Here is a 16,716-nt window from a genome sequence, read left to right as displayed (position 1 = left end):
TTTTTGTATGTAAAAAAATGTATCTGATTTTAACATTTAATTTTATTTATTTGTTCTCATATTACAATATTATATGACATTTCTTCATTATAATTTTATTTAAATATATTATTGTAAGTAACGTAAACAAAAATTCCATTACATTGTATATTATGGGAAAGAATAGGTACACATTCTAAAATTTGTCAAATGAGCATTTTTTCAGCCATGCAATGTTGCTAGTCCCCAATTTTCATTTTTCATACAATGAGTTTTTAAAAACAAAGAAAGTTCTTTTTAAGTGAAAAATTTACTTATTTATTCATCAATGTCTGCTTAGGAGAAATTTCACTGTTTTTGTTATTTTATTTTGTATATTTATATAAAACATTTTATATATAAAACTTGCCACACTATCGAAGTTTGTATGACTTCTTCATTAAGTCATAATGCAATTGAAATTGAAAGAGTATTATCATTATAAGGATATGTAGAGTATCTATATTATCTCCGAAAGAGGCAAATAGCAGAGAGAAGAAATTGTTTCTTTATACTTTTTAAGACACAAAATCTGATAAATAATCATGGATCTTGCCTAAATGAGAGTATCAATAAAGAAAAATTTGTTCATGTTGAGTCTTTTCCGAGTTAGTGCATCTGGGCATTTTTACTTTTTGATAGCTGGAGGGTTTCTGCAGAGGCCCAGGGTAATAGGCCTAACTGACTAATGTATATACCCCAGTAGGTAGGTAAAATTAGAACGAGCCAACATGTCATTCAAAACTAGTTTAAACCTCTTTTTGATATTTTTAAAATTTGTGTATACTAAGAACGTTAATATTACACTTTAATCTTAGCTATAATGTTGAAATATTTCTGTTTATGTAGTTATTAAAATATAAATTATATTTGGTTCTAAAGCAAAAGGTAACTTTCTGGTGAAGGCATTGTATTTGTTAAAGGTTTTTCTTTTAATTTTTTAAATAAAATTTCTGTTTCTCTATTTAAAATTGTTTTTTATTTTCAGTGTAAAGGAACTTGAATACGAATTAACGCTATTACGAACAGAAAATGAGTCACTAAAAAAGCAACATACACAACAAAATGTTTCAAGTGGTAATGTCAGTGCCGTTAAATCAAGAGCGTTTACTGGTAAGTCTCAATAATTTAAATTTTGCTTTTTACACTTATGCATTTTAATAATAATGATAATTTTTCCTAATTTAAAGCAGAATTATTTTTGTAATAACTTTTTAATCAACCATAATTTTATTGAAAAAAGGTGATTTTGTTTTAATATTAAAATATAAATTTAGATGGCTAATTGTATTGCTCACTACATAAAGTAGCTACACAACTAATTTTTATTTCAATAAAATAACTAATATAGTAACTAATAAATATAAATTAATTTCAGATGAAACTTGTGCATCTCCAATGGTTAATATAGCAAAAATCGTACAACCTACAGCAACTGTTTCGAGTGTTCCTGTTTCTGGACCAACTACAGGTATTGCACGATCAATAACACCTGGTCAAAATATACGTACTGGTTTATCAACAGCAACTGTAACATCGGCAGTATCGCATGCTAGTGCTGCTGCAGTTAATGAAATATCAGGTGCAGCAGTACCATCACCAGCTAAAATGCAACCTACTGCCACTATACAACGTGCACCTGGTGGAAAATATTCAGCACTGGCAGCTGCTGCAGCATCACATTCTGTTGAACAATTAACCTCACATCCGGTACCGATTGCAGTACCACCAGTTACAGTCCCAGCTGGTGCTCGTGGAGTGCCACCACCAATACCTCCAAATAAACCAGTTGTACCACCAAAACGTGAACCATCATTATCACGTTTGGGTTCGACAACATTAAATGCAGTGTGCATGCCAAACACTGGAACAACTTCAACTGTTAATACAACAAATATTAAGCCTAATTAGATTAAAATCATAACAGTGCTAAGTTAAACTTAATTATTTTTAGTAAACGCCAAAATAGTTGGAATATTTGTGGGCTGTATTTATAAAACTTTTATATTAGCTCAAATCTCCCTTTCTCTGCAAAAAATAGTACTAAATAGGATAATAATTAAATAATTAAAATATCGTTTATTTAACTCGGCTATCTAGCTTTCACTTTAAAGAGTCTTCGGTATTAAATATAATAACTTATATAAAGTTAAATTACCTATATCTACTTTTATGTATACATACATATTCATAGAAATGTGTGTACACTATTTTCAATATACTATTTAACTTGTTACTTTAAAATAGCGTTGTGCTTAATAGTAATTAAAGGCTTTCTCATTTAGAATACTTTAATTTTATACATTTAAAATGAGATATATGTAAATTTTAACAAGCTCCATTAAAAACCTGAATCATTTCCTTAAATATTAAATTAATATAGTTAAAAATCAGCTTAATATCTTCACGATAATTTCTCTGATAACAAATTTTTATTTAAATAAAATATACATCATAATTAATTAAACTATCCGGTTGAGTTCTTTGCTAGCTAAAACAAAATATTGGATTTGTTAAATATTGTGTACAATGGGCCAATAGGCCAAAGTGGATCCTTAGGATCGCCGGTATAACCTAAATTCTGTTTGTATAGACAAGTTTATTTAGAAAAATTCGTTGGGTCTAGATTGTATCTATCAACAATAAACAATTTTCCCATGCGAGCAATCCGAATATATGTAACAAACCATACTACCTGAATCAAAAATTATCACTTTTTTTCTTATTTATTTGTACTAATTAAAACTTATGTGAACAACGTATAAATAAGTAAAATAATAATATAATATTATATTTCTTAGATATATTTTAAAATATTAACAATGTGCAATCCAAAGTAAACAAACAAGTCCTTTTATAAATAATAACTAAAGGTTTTTTAGGAAACTCGGTTATTTAATTTGAAATAGTCTCCTTTTTTACTTATAACAGCAAAAAGCCATGTCTAAACATGTAATATCTATAAAACAGTGTAAAAGTATTCTAGTTTAGCGACCGGAAAGTCGATCAGGAGATGTTAGTAAACTCCTTTTAACTTATATGTTAACAAAACTTTCCTTTCATTAACAAGTAAATTATACAGAAAAAATATATGGTGTATAAATTAAGTGATTGACCTTACCAATGTATACAAGTGTCAGTAAATGTCCTTACTACAAATACCTACTTTTAAAGAATTCTGTTTGCTTTCGAAGCCCTCTTATATATCACTAACTATTCGAAGTCCTTTTAAATTTTTTCCACATTAAAAGCGTTAATAATAATAACTTTTATATACTTTTAAATTGTTCACATAAGTCTTAAGTAGAATAAATTTATAAATTATTTCTCCATATTTTTTAAAATTGCAACACTTTTATGTATCAAGAATTTGATATTTATTTATAAATTAGTTATATTCTAAGTAACACATTTATGTATTAAAAGTTTTATATTATATTATAAATTAGTTGTATTCTAAGTAAAAAAGAAAATTACCATATCTTTTTTTTTGTAAATTAATTTTATTCATTATTTTAGTACTATTAACATTGTTTTAATGGTTATATATGCAAAAATATTAGAATTTTTATTTATTCCATAAAACATGCACCGGTGATGTGTTAGTCTACTAATAAGAACATGTACTTGTGCGGGATGACAATGTATCTCTTTTTCCTCGCAAGTTTGTGATTTTGTTACTAGTCTAATTTGCCATTTCCACTTAAATAAAAATATTCTGTAGAGTAAAACACATTTTACCTAATATCGCTAAGTTATAAATGCTTAATTGTATTTGTTTTTACAATATCAAAATTAAATAAAAAAAAAAACCATAATTTTACAAGTTTTTATAAATGTATCCAAAATTTATTATAATCAAGTGTGCAAGAAACTAAATATATATAAAAATAATTATTAAGAAAAAGTAATATGTTATAAATATTAGAATCGCATAGTTCGATTAAAAATAATGTATTCATATTATATTACCTATATATTATACATATATAACCTAACCCATAATTGAATTTTCTATAATAACTGCGCGAGATAAGTTGCGCGCACATGCTAAACGTAATAAATTGATGATCTCTTCAATATTTTCAAGTCGATAATCTTTTAAAACGTTCACAGGCTCCTAAAATTATTAAATAAAAATAAAAGCGTTAAAAATAAATGTTATATATTTGTTTAAAATTTAAAATGAATGTTAAGCATTAGTTAATAAATAAAGTATGGGGAGCTCAGTATAGCTTTTGAAAAATTTGGCCAATTTCGATAACAGAAGCCAGTGTTCGAAATTTTTTCCGATCGTTATAAAGCTAACTTAAACAAATTAGAAAATTTTCGTTTCAATTATATAAAACAAAAATATATAAAAATATTTATAAATAAATAAAATCCTCAAATAAAACTTTTATAACTTATATTAGTACTAAAGCACAAAGATAAATGAAAGAGCTAGCTTTATTAGCTTAGGTTTGAGTGGTGGCTTTGTGCAAAGCCCCATTGAGCTTAAATAATGACCCATTGTGATACCACGAATTAGCATTGTTCAAATACATATCAGAAGCATCTTTAAAAGGACCGCAGTGGTCAGTGTACAGGCAACTCTGAAAACATGTCTTAAGTCTTAAACTTGGTTATGTTCATTATTTTATATGACAGTGTGTCAGATAGGTAAAAAAAGATGCCCATATATTTTTAATCTATTAGCTAAAAATGTACACTGACAAAGAAGGTTAAATACTGATTTCTCCTCCTTCTCAAATCAACAACTACGATTAAAGTCATTATAGGGTAAACTCAGTCTTATATCATGTCTTCCTAGTACGCAGTCACCTGACCACACCGAAAACGTAGTGCTTAATAGGTGTGGTCAGGATGTTATAAGGATCTGATTTCATCCGATTTGTTGCATACTATTGTAATTGCGTTTTCATCTTTATATATACACATTTATACTAATAAAAATGTTCATACTAAAAACTCACATTTGGAAATTTTTCAAGACGTTTTTTCTTTTTTTCGATAAGTGGCACCAATTCCGACTCTAAGTGATATAAAATCGCGCAAGTTTCCTTGGATAATATTTTAGGGTCTTTAGATTCTAATAATGGTATAGTATCGATCAACAAAGACGGCCAAAAGCTGAAAAAATGTAAGAAAAATAATTAAGAACCATTCAATTTTGTTATACACATTATATGATATTTTAAATACTTACTATTCTGGAGTTATTTTCGAATCTAATAGGTTTACCAAAAGTTCAGCTGCAGGTAAAAAATTACGTTTACGATAAAATTGATAGAAATCAAAATATTTAACTAGGAACACAAGACGTGGCGATATAAACATCTTAGGTCCAATATTAGCTACAATATCAGGACATACCATATCACCTGTTTCGCCATAATTCTATACAAAAAATTGTTATTTATTTTATATTCAATTGTATTATATGTTTTAATACTTTTAAAATGAAATCGGCAATAGAAGTGACAAAAATGTTATCTTTAGATCGAATTGCCCACTCTAATGCATTACCATAACGCTTGATACTAAATGACTTCTTAGCTTCAATTTTACATATTTGTTGTTCTAAAATAGTGTTTTGTTAATAAAACTTAATTTTTAAAATTAAAATATTTATTAATACCAGCATCAATAAATCCCAACTTTCGTGCAATTCCTATAACCTTCAAGGCTTGTTTTTCAGATTTGATTACAACTTTGGTTAATAATAATTCCTGAGCAACTTTGCCTTTAAATATATAAAAACAAAATTATTCATTTTAGTAAATGTAAATACGCTAAGTGTATTATTTCTATTATAATACCTTCATGGGAACAGTAATCTAAATAATCAATTCCTAGTTGCCATAAAGAGTTTCTTGTCATTAAGCACGTTCCGAATTCATATACTAATGAGTGTCGCAGCTTTACGCATTCACTAAAATGATCTTAGTTAAAATTGTATATATATAAAATTGTAAATACATTATAATCCATACCTTATGCGTTGATTACCCATATTTTCCAAATTTCCGCTGTTATATAATAAGTCACATAAATGCGTTATGAACCATTGATTATCAGCTAATAGCTGAGTTTCATGTATAACTTCATGTAAATTATTTTCCATAAGACTTAAGATTATTTGGTCTAACTGATTAAGAAGCAGGGATCTACTGTTAATATGCTTTTGTTGTGCAAACCGATCAAGCCAATTATTCGCAATATTACCAAGTTCAAACAATTTACAAGTAGGATTTGAATAAAAGAGAAAACCAGGAAAAAGTTCATACCAGTACTCGGCATTTTTAATTTCAGCATTCCAAACATCTGTGTTGCAAGTTATCAACTAAAAGAGTATGCATTAAATATGCCTTTAATTTTTTATGTTAATTTAATACTTGTATAATTTCTTCCAGTTTTGGTTCACCAGCCAGAATATTGGAAGATAATTTTTGTTCCGTATCAGTTAACCAGTATTGCCATTGAGCACGAAATTTTTGTACAGAAAATCCAGAGTGTATCTTTTAAAAGCAAAATATAATAATAATTATTTAGTATATACTATTATATATCACCCTACTTACATTACAGTTCGGTATCGCTCTAAGAATTTGATCCGCTAACTGATATGTGGGTGAATCTATTAACGGGTGCAAATGTAAAAGAGCTCGTGCTACCTCTATTTGCCCCTGTGTAATAAGACTTTTTAAAGTTGGCCAGTAGTTTTTATTGTCACTAGCTTCACGTCCCAACAGTAATAAATCGGTTGCTAAACGTTCACCAGTTGGAAAGTGAAACCTTATCCAATCCAATAATTGTGGTGATATCAAGTTATTTGAATTTACATCCAAATATAAAATTTCACATAAGTGCCAAATGCATTCTATAGGGTAGAATGTAGAAATGTATCGTTGGTATTTTTCTTCTTCATCTATAAGGGCGGCGTCTTGCAATTTCTCAAGGCACGCTCTAATTATACTTCGATATGTCCTAGAAATTTTAATATAATCTGACTTTGAACCTGCACGTTTAAGCCTTTGTAAAGCAACAAAAGTAGCACATCCTTCAGCAATTAAACTACGTAAAATTGGATCTTCAAAAATAAAAGTTGGTTGAAGTAAATGTATTTGTACGGGGTCTTTTCCATTATATTCGGTCGGTTTATCCACTGTTGTACATGTTATTGGGCGATATGCGCTCAACGCTATCTTGTTTCCAGAAACAAATGTTCCAGTAAGGGTATTACCAAAGCGCGTACTTAAAACATCTTTTATACCCTGTTGAAAACCAATTACATTATTTATATTCACATCTGAATTTCATTAAATAGCCTTACAAATACTGCCGGCTCTCCTTGATTATCCATTTTCGTAATTCAACACTACTTTAGCATGTAAAAGCAAAATAACATATATTACAGCTTTCAATGTGTTTTACAGTCGGCGGCTTTTTTGACGACAGAGATGCTATGAAATTTCAATTATTAAGCAGTGTGCACACTGATTAATTCTTGCTTAATCTAGTTGTTACATGTACGCATACTTTTGTCATTTTTGTACAAAATTTATGTATGAAAAACGTAAAGGGTTTATTTAATCAAATAATAAAAATTCAGCACATTCAGAAAATTAAAATCAAATAGTTAAAGATTTATATTCACATATATTTTCTTTAAATTATATAAATTAAGCACTTTTTTGTAATTAAAGTAAAAATAAATAGCGATAGTTTTAAAAAATGATAAAAGCATTCAAGCAAAAAAGTGTTGTATGACTATAAATAATTCCATACATCAGCAAGAAAATGAATTGATATATGAATAGTTTAAAATTATAGTACAAACTCTTTTGTTTGAATAAAATTAGTTTGATGTTATGAGAAGTATGTGAAAAGTTGTGTTGATATAACATTAAACTTATACATACATATAAATTAATAATTTAATATAACGTATTTAATAACTATTTTGTTAATCAATTGTTAAATGTTATATTGTGAATAAATTGTTGCCTAATGTAATATAGTTATTATTAATAAATAGTTTAATCGGTACATGTAAAATCAACATTGTAGAAGGACCCTACATCCTTCCAAATAGGGAACGCGTCATCACTGAGCTTACTTTTTAAGTCGTTATTAATCTGATTCTTACACTTTCCGATTTTAAGGAAAGACGTATAATTTTGTAAGTACTATTAACAATTATTATAAGTTAATATAATAATAAATTAACATTTTTATAGTCTTAATGAGTTTTTTTTTCTGGTGATTTTTGGTGGCAAATTGAAAGTAAGCATATCTAGATTAAATTGTATTTCGTTTTTCAATTGCAAAATCAATTACTTTGCGTTTACCACAATTCATATCATAATAAATATAATTGATTACAATATATAATGCTATATATGAATATATATCGATATATTATATTTATTGTATGATGTGCTTCTTGTTTGTAATCTCGCTTAAATTTTTTTTAATAAATAGATATATTTCACCCTGTGCAAAATAACGACATTGTGAAAGTGAGAAAAATATCCACATTTGGTTAAAAAAAAAAGTTTGTTGATTTTTTACAATATTAAATAGAAGAATAATTAATTTTTTTTTAATTTTAAGTTAAATAATGGCAACCTCACGTCTTTTAATTTTATCTCGTCAGTTACCTGCTTTAATCAACTTCAACAAATTTTGTCGTCACGCCACTTACTTCAGAAGTGGAGCTCTTAAGCCCAAACCAGAACAAATGAGCTTTGGTATTGTTGGAGTAGTGTGTGCAGTTGTTCCTGGTCTGTTTATAGGTGCAGCAATAAGCAAAAGTATAGCAAACTTTTTAGAGGAGAATGAACTTTTTGTTCCATCAGATGATGATGATGATGATATGGATTAAGAAAAAAATGTTGACATTTTCTTCCAAAAATACTCTAGTCATCTTAATAAAATAAAATCAGCAGAAAATTTTATAAAATTTGCTTCATATAACTGAAACAGGAGTTCACATCTAATTTTAAAGACGAATCTTATAATAAATATTAATATTTATTTGATACTTAGCTTAGCTGGTTAATATAGCTAAGTTTTAAGAAATTTATATAAAGCTAATACAATATGTTGCTCAAAATAAAACGTTAAATATATAAATTTATTTATTTTTTAATTTTATATTATAAAAATAAAATAGTTTTTCAAAATATAATAATAATGTTATGTAGTCTGATATTGAAGTCATTGATTGTTATTTGTACAGGCTGTCCTTTGTATTTGTATATAATATACATGTATATGTTATAACTTCTTATATTCATTTTTCGATATAACTTTGAGTTTCAATTACAAATATAACAAAAGCCAAGTCTTCTTATATTTCACAGATTCGAAACTGTATTGCGTTTATCGTTTTTTTTCATATGCATCCACCAAGAACTTTTGCAGTGATGAATCTGGGTGTCTGTATGAAATGCAGTTGCTGATAAGCTTAAAAGCTACCTCGGATTTGATATTTCAAAGAAAACAAAACCACTGAAGCAGGAACTGTTTTGGATAAACAATTCTAACAAATTAATGTTTATTTTTAACGTGCGTTAAAACCACAGAATTACCAATCATAACGTCATCCGTGTTTTCAATTGTCTTATAGTATTTACAATTCTAAAGTTAAGCAACTTATGGGTATGTTCTGTAGAGGTGGCAAGTTGCGAACTTTCATACAGGTCAAACTGAATCTTCAAACCTTCTTTCTCATTACATTTAAACCATATCACTTCCTAACATGGAATGAGGCATGCGCCTTCTCTCTGTTGATCCTATGTCGATTTGTAACATCAAGAACAGCTGGAACTTAAACACTAAGAAATTGAATTGGCGCAGAATGTTGTTCTGTTCGAAGTCGTAACACCAAATGAATGCTTATAGTATTTCGATATGTTCCACCGTTTCAGGTGGAAGCGTATTTAGATCGTAATTTTTATGCTTATGACCAGGATTGGTAGATTTGATTGGATTCAAGGTATAGAGGAACACTTTACAAGAACCTAAATATGTATATAAGTAGTTTAATATAATTCTTTAAGACAAGATATCCATTTTTACTCTTTATCTAAAGAATTGTATTTAAAAATATCGGAAGAAATGTTTTTGATAGTTGATAAAAAACCTGAAGTGAAAAAAATTGAATGCATGTGTTCTGCATTAGCACAACACAGCAAAGACCAAACATAGAGCAGACCTAGACAGATCTGAGAAAAGCATAACAAAATATTGACTGTAGAGAGCCTCCGCATACTAAAAAACATAAAAAGAACCATGAACAGGAAAGAGGAGAGAGCTAGCTGTTACTACTACAACCTTAACTGCATAATCCTATTGTTTTTGTTTATACATTGTAAAGTATTTAATTTATTGCTTATTATTTAAAACTAAAATTGTAAACAGTATAAATAACCGCCTTATATGAATAGAAGAAAAATAACAGCTATAATACTCCGCCCTGAGGAAAAAGAACAATAATCTTCCAAATGTTGGCGATAATTATATAGAATACTATATAATAATAAAAACAAAAATAAGAACTGATTTATAAGCTCTAATTTTTTTCACTAAAGCCTTTTTATCAATTATAAAGGAATAATAAATGAACTAACAACTACTCTGATATATGTTTTTGTTAGTCCAAGTGTACATTACCTAATCCATGTTAGGTGTATCTTATCCTAACCCATGCAATTCATCTTAAAATTCATTCGTGTTTTAATGTAAATTTTGTAATAGTAACTTTTGCTTGAGCGGCATTTTTTATTTTTTACTTTTAGAACTGATCTTAATAAGTAATCGTTGTGCTCAATAATTATAATATTGACATAATATAGTATGCAAATTTTCTTTTAAACTAATCTTTAACCATTAAAAACAAGTTTTATCGCCCAATTTGAATTTTATTTATCTGAAATATATAAATCCATTAATATTTTTGTATATAATATAAATACGTATAGGATAAATAGACATTTAATGAATACGTATAAACAATCAAATTTAGCTGAAATGATCATATCAAAACACAAAATTATTTCCTGCATATATGTATTATTTACTTAATTTAAAGAAAATTAAATAAATCTATTTGTTGCTATTAAATGATTGTGTGTGAAAAGTTATTTTAGATTTTGGACGATATTTATTACAATCGTAAATATTTGAAATATAAGTTGAATAAGATTTGCCAACCGATCGCATTTTATTTTTATTTTTACTTTTTATTTTGTATTTTGTATTTTTTGTAAATTGTTTGTCGTTATAAGTTACATATTTTAATTGTTAAACTTAGCAAGAGTAACTCCCAACAAAGTTTAGTTTTTATTTGTTTTACAATTTTTTTGTCTTTTTAATATACATACATTAATTATATATTTGTATTTGTTTCAAGTAGCAAAATTTATATGTTCATGTTTTCGTTTCTTTTTAATTTTTTATCATGATTTTTTTCTTTTCCTTTTTTTTCATTTTTTTATTCATTTCCTTGATTTATCAAAATTGTTAAAGATTCTGTAGACTTTTTTTAATAGTTCAACAAAAAAAATTTCTTTTCGTATAATTCAAAATATAAAAGAAAGGAAACCACCATAGCATGTGTACCATGAGAGTACGTTGCTTGAAGATCTATTGATCTCCCTTTTTTTTATATTTCAAATGGTGTTATTGCTTTTTTTCGCCGGTAATAAAAAGTTTGTTGATTTTAGTTCAAGTTAAACAAAGTGTAAATCAATACAAGACGTGTAAAAAAAAAAGAATTGATAAAATGAATTTCCAGAAAAATCCAAGACAAAATAAAACAAACAAATTATTTTTGAAAAGCTGTTATGTTTAAAATTGAAGGAAATTTTACAATTTTTTTGGTTCCTTTTTAGATTTTGGAATTTTTAATCTATGAATTTTTTTAAATTTTTTTGAGCTTAAAGTGTATATGTTATTAAATTTAAAATTTTAGCGTCACATGTTTAACTGGTTGGTTCAGTAACACGATGAACTTGAAGAACAGCTACAGCTTCTTCAACCTTAGCTTTCAAAGCCTCGTTATCTTCAATCATGTGCAATAGCTCAGTGTTTTCAATTTCAAGCAACATGCCAGTGATTTTGCCAGCTAAGTGGGAGTGCATACGCTCAATCAATGGGTAAAGACGCTCGCCCAACAGCTGCTTCTGTTCTTGTGGTTTAGCGTTGGCCAATAGTGATGCCAAAATTTTATCTTGACCTGAAATAAATTTTTTTTTATTAAAGATGTTTTTACTATTTATAAACAAATCAAAAAACATTATTTTTTTTTAAAATATTTCTTACCCTTTTGATGAATTTGTTGTCCTTGCTGGGTAGGTGGAACTTGTTGAACAACTGGTTGATTACGTACATTAGATGTGTACTTGTAATTAGAAGTACGTTGTGGTCCTGCTGCAATTGGAGCACCTGCCATTTGCATATTAGCAGCAACTGTTGGTTGTCCTGTTATAGCACGAGCACCAGTTTGACGCATAGTATTTGCAGCAGCAGCTGTATGAGCTGCTGGTACAGCTTGTGGTTGTGCACGTCCAGCGCCACCAGTTGGGCGGAATTGTGCTCCTCCAGTAGCTGCCATAGCTGCATTTTGGAAGCCAGCTGCTGCTGCAGCATTAGCTTGAGCAACGCTTTGTACACCACCAGTTGGACGTACTTGTTGTGCCCATCTTGGTGTATTACGCATTGGTGTTACTTGGGGACCAAAGAAGCGTTGGCTAGGTGCCATTGTTGGTACAAAGAATCCACCAGTTGTGTTGGGTTGATAAATTTGACCGATTTGTTGCATACGTAAACCAGACATATGACGCATATATTGTGAAGCTAAATGAGCTTTACGGACTTCCTTACTTTGAGCTATGGCTACATATAGGGGCTTAGAACCTACAACGCAACCATTCATTTCAGTTACAGCACAAGTGGCTTCATGATGTAAATTGAAGCAAACAAAACCAAAACCCTTTGAACGGCCCTCTTCATCAGTCATAATCTTAGCTGAGGTAATAGTACCGTAACGAGAGAATGCTTTACGCAAACGTTCATCATCAATGGAGTCGTCAAGATTCTTAACATATAAATTAACACCATAAACAGATTCATGACGTTTCTTCTTGAGTTCCTCGAATTTACGTTTGAGCTCTTGCTGACGTTCAGCTTTCTTTTGAGCGCGAGCAACGTAAAGCATTTTACCGTCACCCATATCTTTACCATTAAGAGCATCTACAGCGGCTTCAGCAGCTTCAGTTGCTTCAAATGCAACAAAACCAAAACCCTTGCTCTTACCGTCATCCTTAATCATGACCTAGTTAAAGAACACAAATTTAAAAATAATATATAAAATCGATTTCAAATTAAATAAATATATATACATATAGTTAATTTTTAATGTGTAAAGACTTATATAAACAAATTCATTTTTAAATAAATAAATAATTTATATAAAAACAATATATATAATGAATAATACATATATATATAATAAATATTAATAATAAAATTGAAATATTTTTGAACACTTTTTTAAAAATAACTAATAATAAAATATAATCATAATAAAAGATGTACTATATAAAAAAAAATGTATTTAGTATTTGTTGACGAATATAATCAATTAAAAATTTTAATAAGTTATACTAACTCCTGTTTTAATTTTGTTATTTATAATTATTCATATAAGCCTTTACAATTATTAAAATAGCATAAAAACATTCAACCTTAAAAAATTTATAAATATATATATATTTACCTTGTAGCTAGTTATTTTTCCATAGGGTTCAAACAAATCCTTCAATTTCTCATCATCAAAATCTTCACCAAAATTTTTGACATAAACATTTGTGAAAAGTTTTGCTTTCTCACCGAGTTCCTTCTCACGCTCCTTACGTGGAATAAACTTACCAACATAGACCTTTTTAGCGTTCAGCAACATACCGTTTACTTTCTCAATTGATGTATTTGCAGCCTCCTCGGTTTCGAAATGGACGAAACCATAGCCTTTTGAATTACCCTTCTCATCAGTAGCTACCTTACAGCTTAAAATATTGCCAAATGCCGAAAAGGTATCATAAATTGCCTTATTATCAATACTCTTATCAAGATTCTTGATAAAAACATTGCCTACTCCTGAGCGACGAAGAGAAGGGTCACGTTGAGACCACATAATACGTATAGGTTTGTTACGAATCAAATCAAAGTTCATGGTGTCCAAAGCACGTTCAGCTAAAATAATACAAACATTTAGTGATTATAGTAAGTTTAAATTTAGAGTTGGGGGAAAGAAAATTATTATTACGGGATATGGGTGAGTTCTCATTTGCAAGAGACATAATTTAGGCCTTAAAAATTAAAAATAGTTACGCTATGAATACAATTTTTCTTGCTAATGAAATTAAAATTTAAAATTTCACTGTTTCTAATGATCAATATTATTTCACGATGCAAAACTAAATCTAATTCTGTAATATTAGATTAAAATATAATAAATTAAAACACAGTTAATTATTTTAGATATATTTTTTTAAATTGAGGCATATTATAAGCAATGACAAGTTGATTGGTATAAATAAATTAAAAAAAAAAATAAATCCATATTTTTAAAAATTATGATTTTAGACGATAATACTTATTTTCACTCACCCTACTGTCAAAAAAGGATCAATAAATTTACACAAAGTATTAAATGATAAGTTGGCAAAGATAAAAACAACAACCAATCAAAGCGATATTTGCCTGTTTGTGTTAATATTCAAACTAAGCTCAGTTTTTGAATTAATCGAATAAAGTTTTGCTCATTGAGATTAAACATGATTCATTTATTTTTGATTGTAACCAAGATAGATGATGTAAAAAAGCTATTAGTCATAAAAACTCTCAATGATATATACAAGTTTTTATTATAGTCCTACAAATAGGCAGAAAGGAAAACTTTGAACGATAGATGAAAGATTGTTTGCAAACAGTTTTTAAAATAAAAAAAGGGAAACTTTGTGCCATTATAATTCGTAAATCTAAATTGGTATATGACAAACTATTTAGATGATGTTAATTAATTTTTTTACTAAAATTGTTTTTTAGATAAACTTTATTTTAGACACACCATATCGCAGATATTACAAATGAAGCTCCCCATCTAATCTACACGATTATTTATTTCTTAGACTACAGAATCAACTTCTGCACTTATTAGAGAAAATTCTGTATATATATATATATATATATATATATATATTTATTGTTAGAACGAAAGTATTTAACATTTTCTATTCGTTTGAATTGTTTTGGATTTGAAACGGTTACCTGAAGCAAAGCAAGGAATTAAAATTTCAGGGAAAATACGCGTCGTATTTTACAATTTTACTGCAATTTTGTGAAAAATATGTTTTGTTCATAGTAGTTTTTATAAGTAAGGTACTCACTACCTGCCAGAAAATGTTTGGTATTGTGTATTCTGAAAATTCGGATGTATATAGATGCCCATTACCTGTTCTATCGTTGTAAAAGTGATAGATATGGTTAAAATGTAAGAAACCCAAAATGCGTACAGTCATCACGTTGCAAAGTATCAGCGGACTAACAACAAAATATTGCTTTTAGCTATTCACAGTAAGCTGATTACAAAGACAAGCTAGAATATATCACGAAATTAATCAACACAATAGATTTGAATACGTATTATTTGCGAATTCTTCTCAAAATTATACTATTCTTGGAAAATTAAGGAGATAAAACATTTCGTTTTCAGTCGAAAAAAAAAGTTTAAATCCTATATATAGTATTAAAACAGGTATTGAAAACGTGAAAGATGATGTGCTGTATATTTAGGAGGGTATAATTCCATGGATAATATTTGAAATAATAGCTACTATAATTTGCATGCATTTGGCAATAACATAAAAGAATTGAACTGGGAATTTTTGATGTTTTTGTTTTAAGAATATGCCATTATGATAGCGCACAATTGCGCTCTATAATAATCAAAGAGTGAAACTTCTGCTTGGCTGTACAAAATGTTTGAGTAGCCCGTGTTGTAGATAAGTTATATTAAATAGTTTTATATTTAAAAAAATATCGTTAAAAAAAATGGAAATACCTCGTTAAAACGCTGATATTTTCATTTTACTCTAATTCAAAGTCATTTATAGAGAACTCAAGCTAAAAGTTATATCTTAACTTATTATTATAAAAATAATAATGTACTTTATTCAGCAGATGATCATACTAGCAATTGCTTTAGTCATTGTTTTTAGTTTAAAATATATGTATCATTTTGCCGTTAACAATGTTTTATAAAAAAAAAGTGCATTATAAATGTAATTCTGTCACTTCTGCTAATATTTTATTCAATATTAACAGGGTAATTTGAATCTTTTTTATTATAGCAATTTTTTCTTAATTAATGTAAAAATAATATGTTTTACACTAACTAATGGGTATAAATTGCTGTTAGTATTCAATTAAAAAAATATTTGTTATTCTTCTACTTCTGTAAAAATTTTATATACAAAATTTACAGGGTAAGTTGAATGTTTTTCTAGCAACTGTTGACTTAATCAGAATAAATAATTTTTAAGTTTAAACTGATCAATGGGTATTAAGCTGCCGTTAAATTAGTGTATTAATGTGTTTTTGTTTATAAATAATTAACTCATACATATA

At 27.9% G+C, this 16,716-nt stretch overlaps 5 protein-coding genes across 7 annotated transcripts in view; 3 read left to right on the top strand and 2 right to left on the bottom strand.

The window, feature by feature from the left end:
• The first annotated feature begins 152 nt into the window (after positions 1-152).
• LOC119674506 (CTTNBP2 N-terminal-like protein) lies at positions 153-2,156 on the top strand. The gene is made up of 3 exons (XM_038085646.1): positions 153-166; positions 1,007-1,131; positions 1,397-2,156. Exons 1-3 carry the CDS (start codon positions 153-155, stop codon positions 1,927-1,929), a joined length of 672 nt encoding a protein of 223 aa, XP_037941574.1. The 3' UTR covers positions 1,930-2,156.
• A 1,824-nt stretch (positions 2,157-3,980) lies between these two features.
• LOC119680682 (nuclear pore complex protein Nup75-like) lies at positions 3,981-7,531 on the bottom strand. The gene is made up of 10 exons (XM_038093622.1): positions 7,355-7,531; positions 6,603-7,295; positions 6,417-6,539; positions 6,015-6,364; positions 5,841-5,953; positions 5,660-5,764; positions 5,474-5,601; positions 5,228-5,418; positions 4,995-5,151; positions 3,981-4,138 (listed from the first exon to the last, which is right to left on the bottom strand). The coding sequence occupies exons 1-10, from the start codon at positions 7,382-7,384 to the stop codon at positions 4,013-4,015; spliced, it is 2,016 nt and encodes a 671-aa protein (XP_037949550.1). The 5' UTR covers positions 7,385-7,531; the 3' UTR covers positions 3,981-4,012.
• A 974-nt stretch (positions 7,532-8,505) lies between these two features.
• On the top strand, positions 8,506-9,089 carry LOC119680713 (essential MCU regulator, mitochondrial-like). 3 transcript variants are annotated; one of them, XM_038093661.1, is made up of 2 exons: positions 8,506-8,578; positions 8,638-9,086. In XM_038093661.1, exon 2 carries the CDS (start codon positions 8,645-8,647, stop codon positions 8,906-8,908), a length of 264 nt encoding a protein of 87 aa, XP_037949589.1. In that variant the 5' UTR covers positions 8,506-8,578; positions 8,638-8,644; the 3' UTR covers positions 8,909-9,086. The 3 variants fall into 3 exon arrangements, with proteins under 3 accessions (XP_037949589.1, XP_037949590.1, XP_037949591.1); XM_038093662.1 differs by having other exon boundaries at positions 8,516-8,577; positions 8,635-9,089; XM_038093663.1 differs by having other exon boundaries at positions 8,525-8,543; positions 8,638-9,089.
• Positions 9,090-10,928: 1,839 nt separating this feature from the next.
• On the bottom strand, positions 10,929-14,280 carry LOC119680684 (polyadenylate-binding protein-like; the record flags this gene model as incomplete). Its single annotated transcript, XM_038093624.1, is given in 3 exon segments — positions 10,929-12,265; positions 12,352-13,363; positions 13,808-14,280. Coding segments are annotated over 3 exon segments (1,739 nt in total), but the record flags the coding sequence as incomplete, so codon positions are not given.
• A 78-nt stretch (positions 14,281-14,358) lies between these two features.
• LOC119674505 (nuclear pore complex protein Nup75-like) overlaps positions 14,359-16,716 on the top strand; it is a 5,452-nt gene continuing 3,094 nt past the window's right edge. The window contains exon 1 of the mRNA XM_038085645.1: positions 14,359-14,362. Coding sequence (XP_037941573.1) covers positions 14,359-14,362 — 4 coding nt within the window. The remainder of the gene's footprint in view (positions 14,363-16,716) is intronic.

Source organism: Teleopsis dalmanni, chromosome 2, assembly GCF_002237135.1.
Source record: "Teleopsis dalmanni isolate 2A chromosome 2, ASM223713v2, whole genome shotgun sequence".
Lineage (NCBI taxonomy): Eukaryota > Metazoa > Arthropoda > Insecta > Diptera > Diopsidae > Teleopsis > Teleopsis dalmanni.
This window is presented reverse-complemented; position numbering and strand designations above follow the sequence as displayed.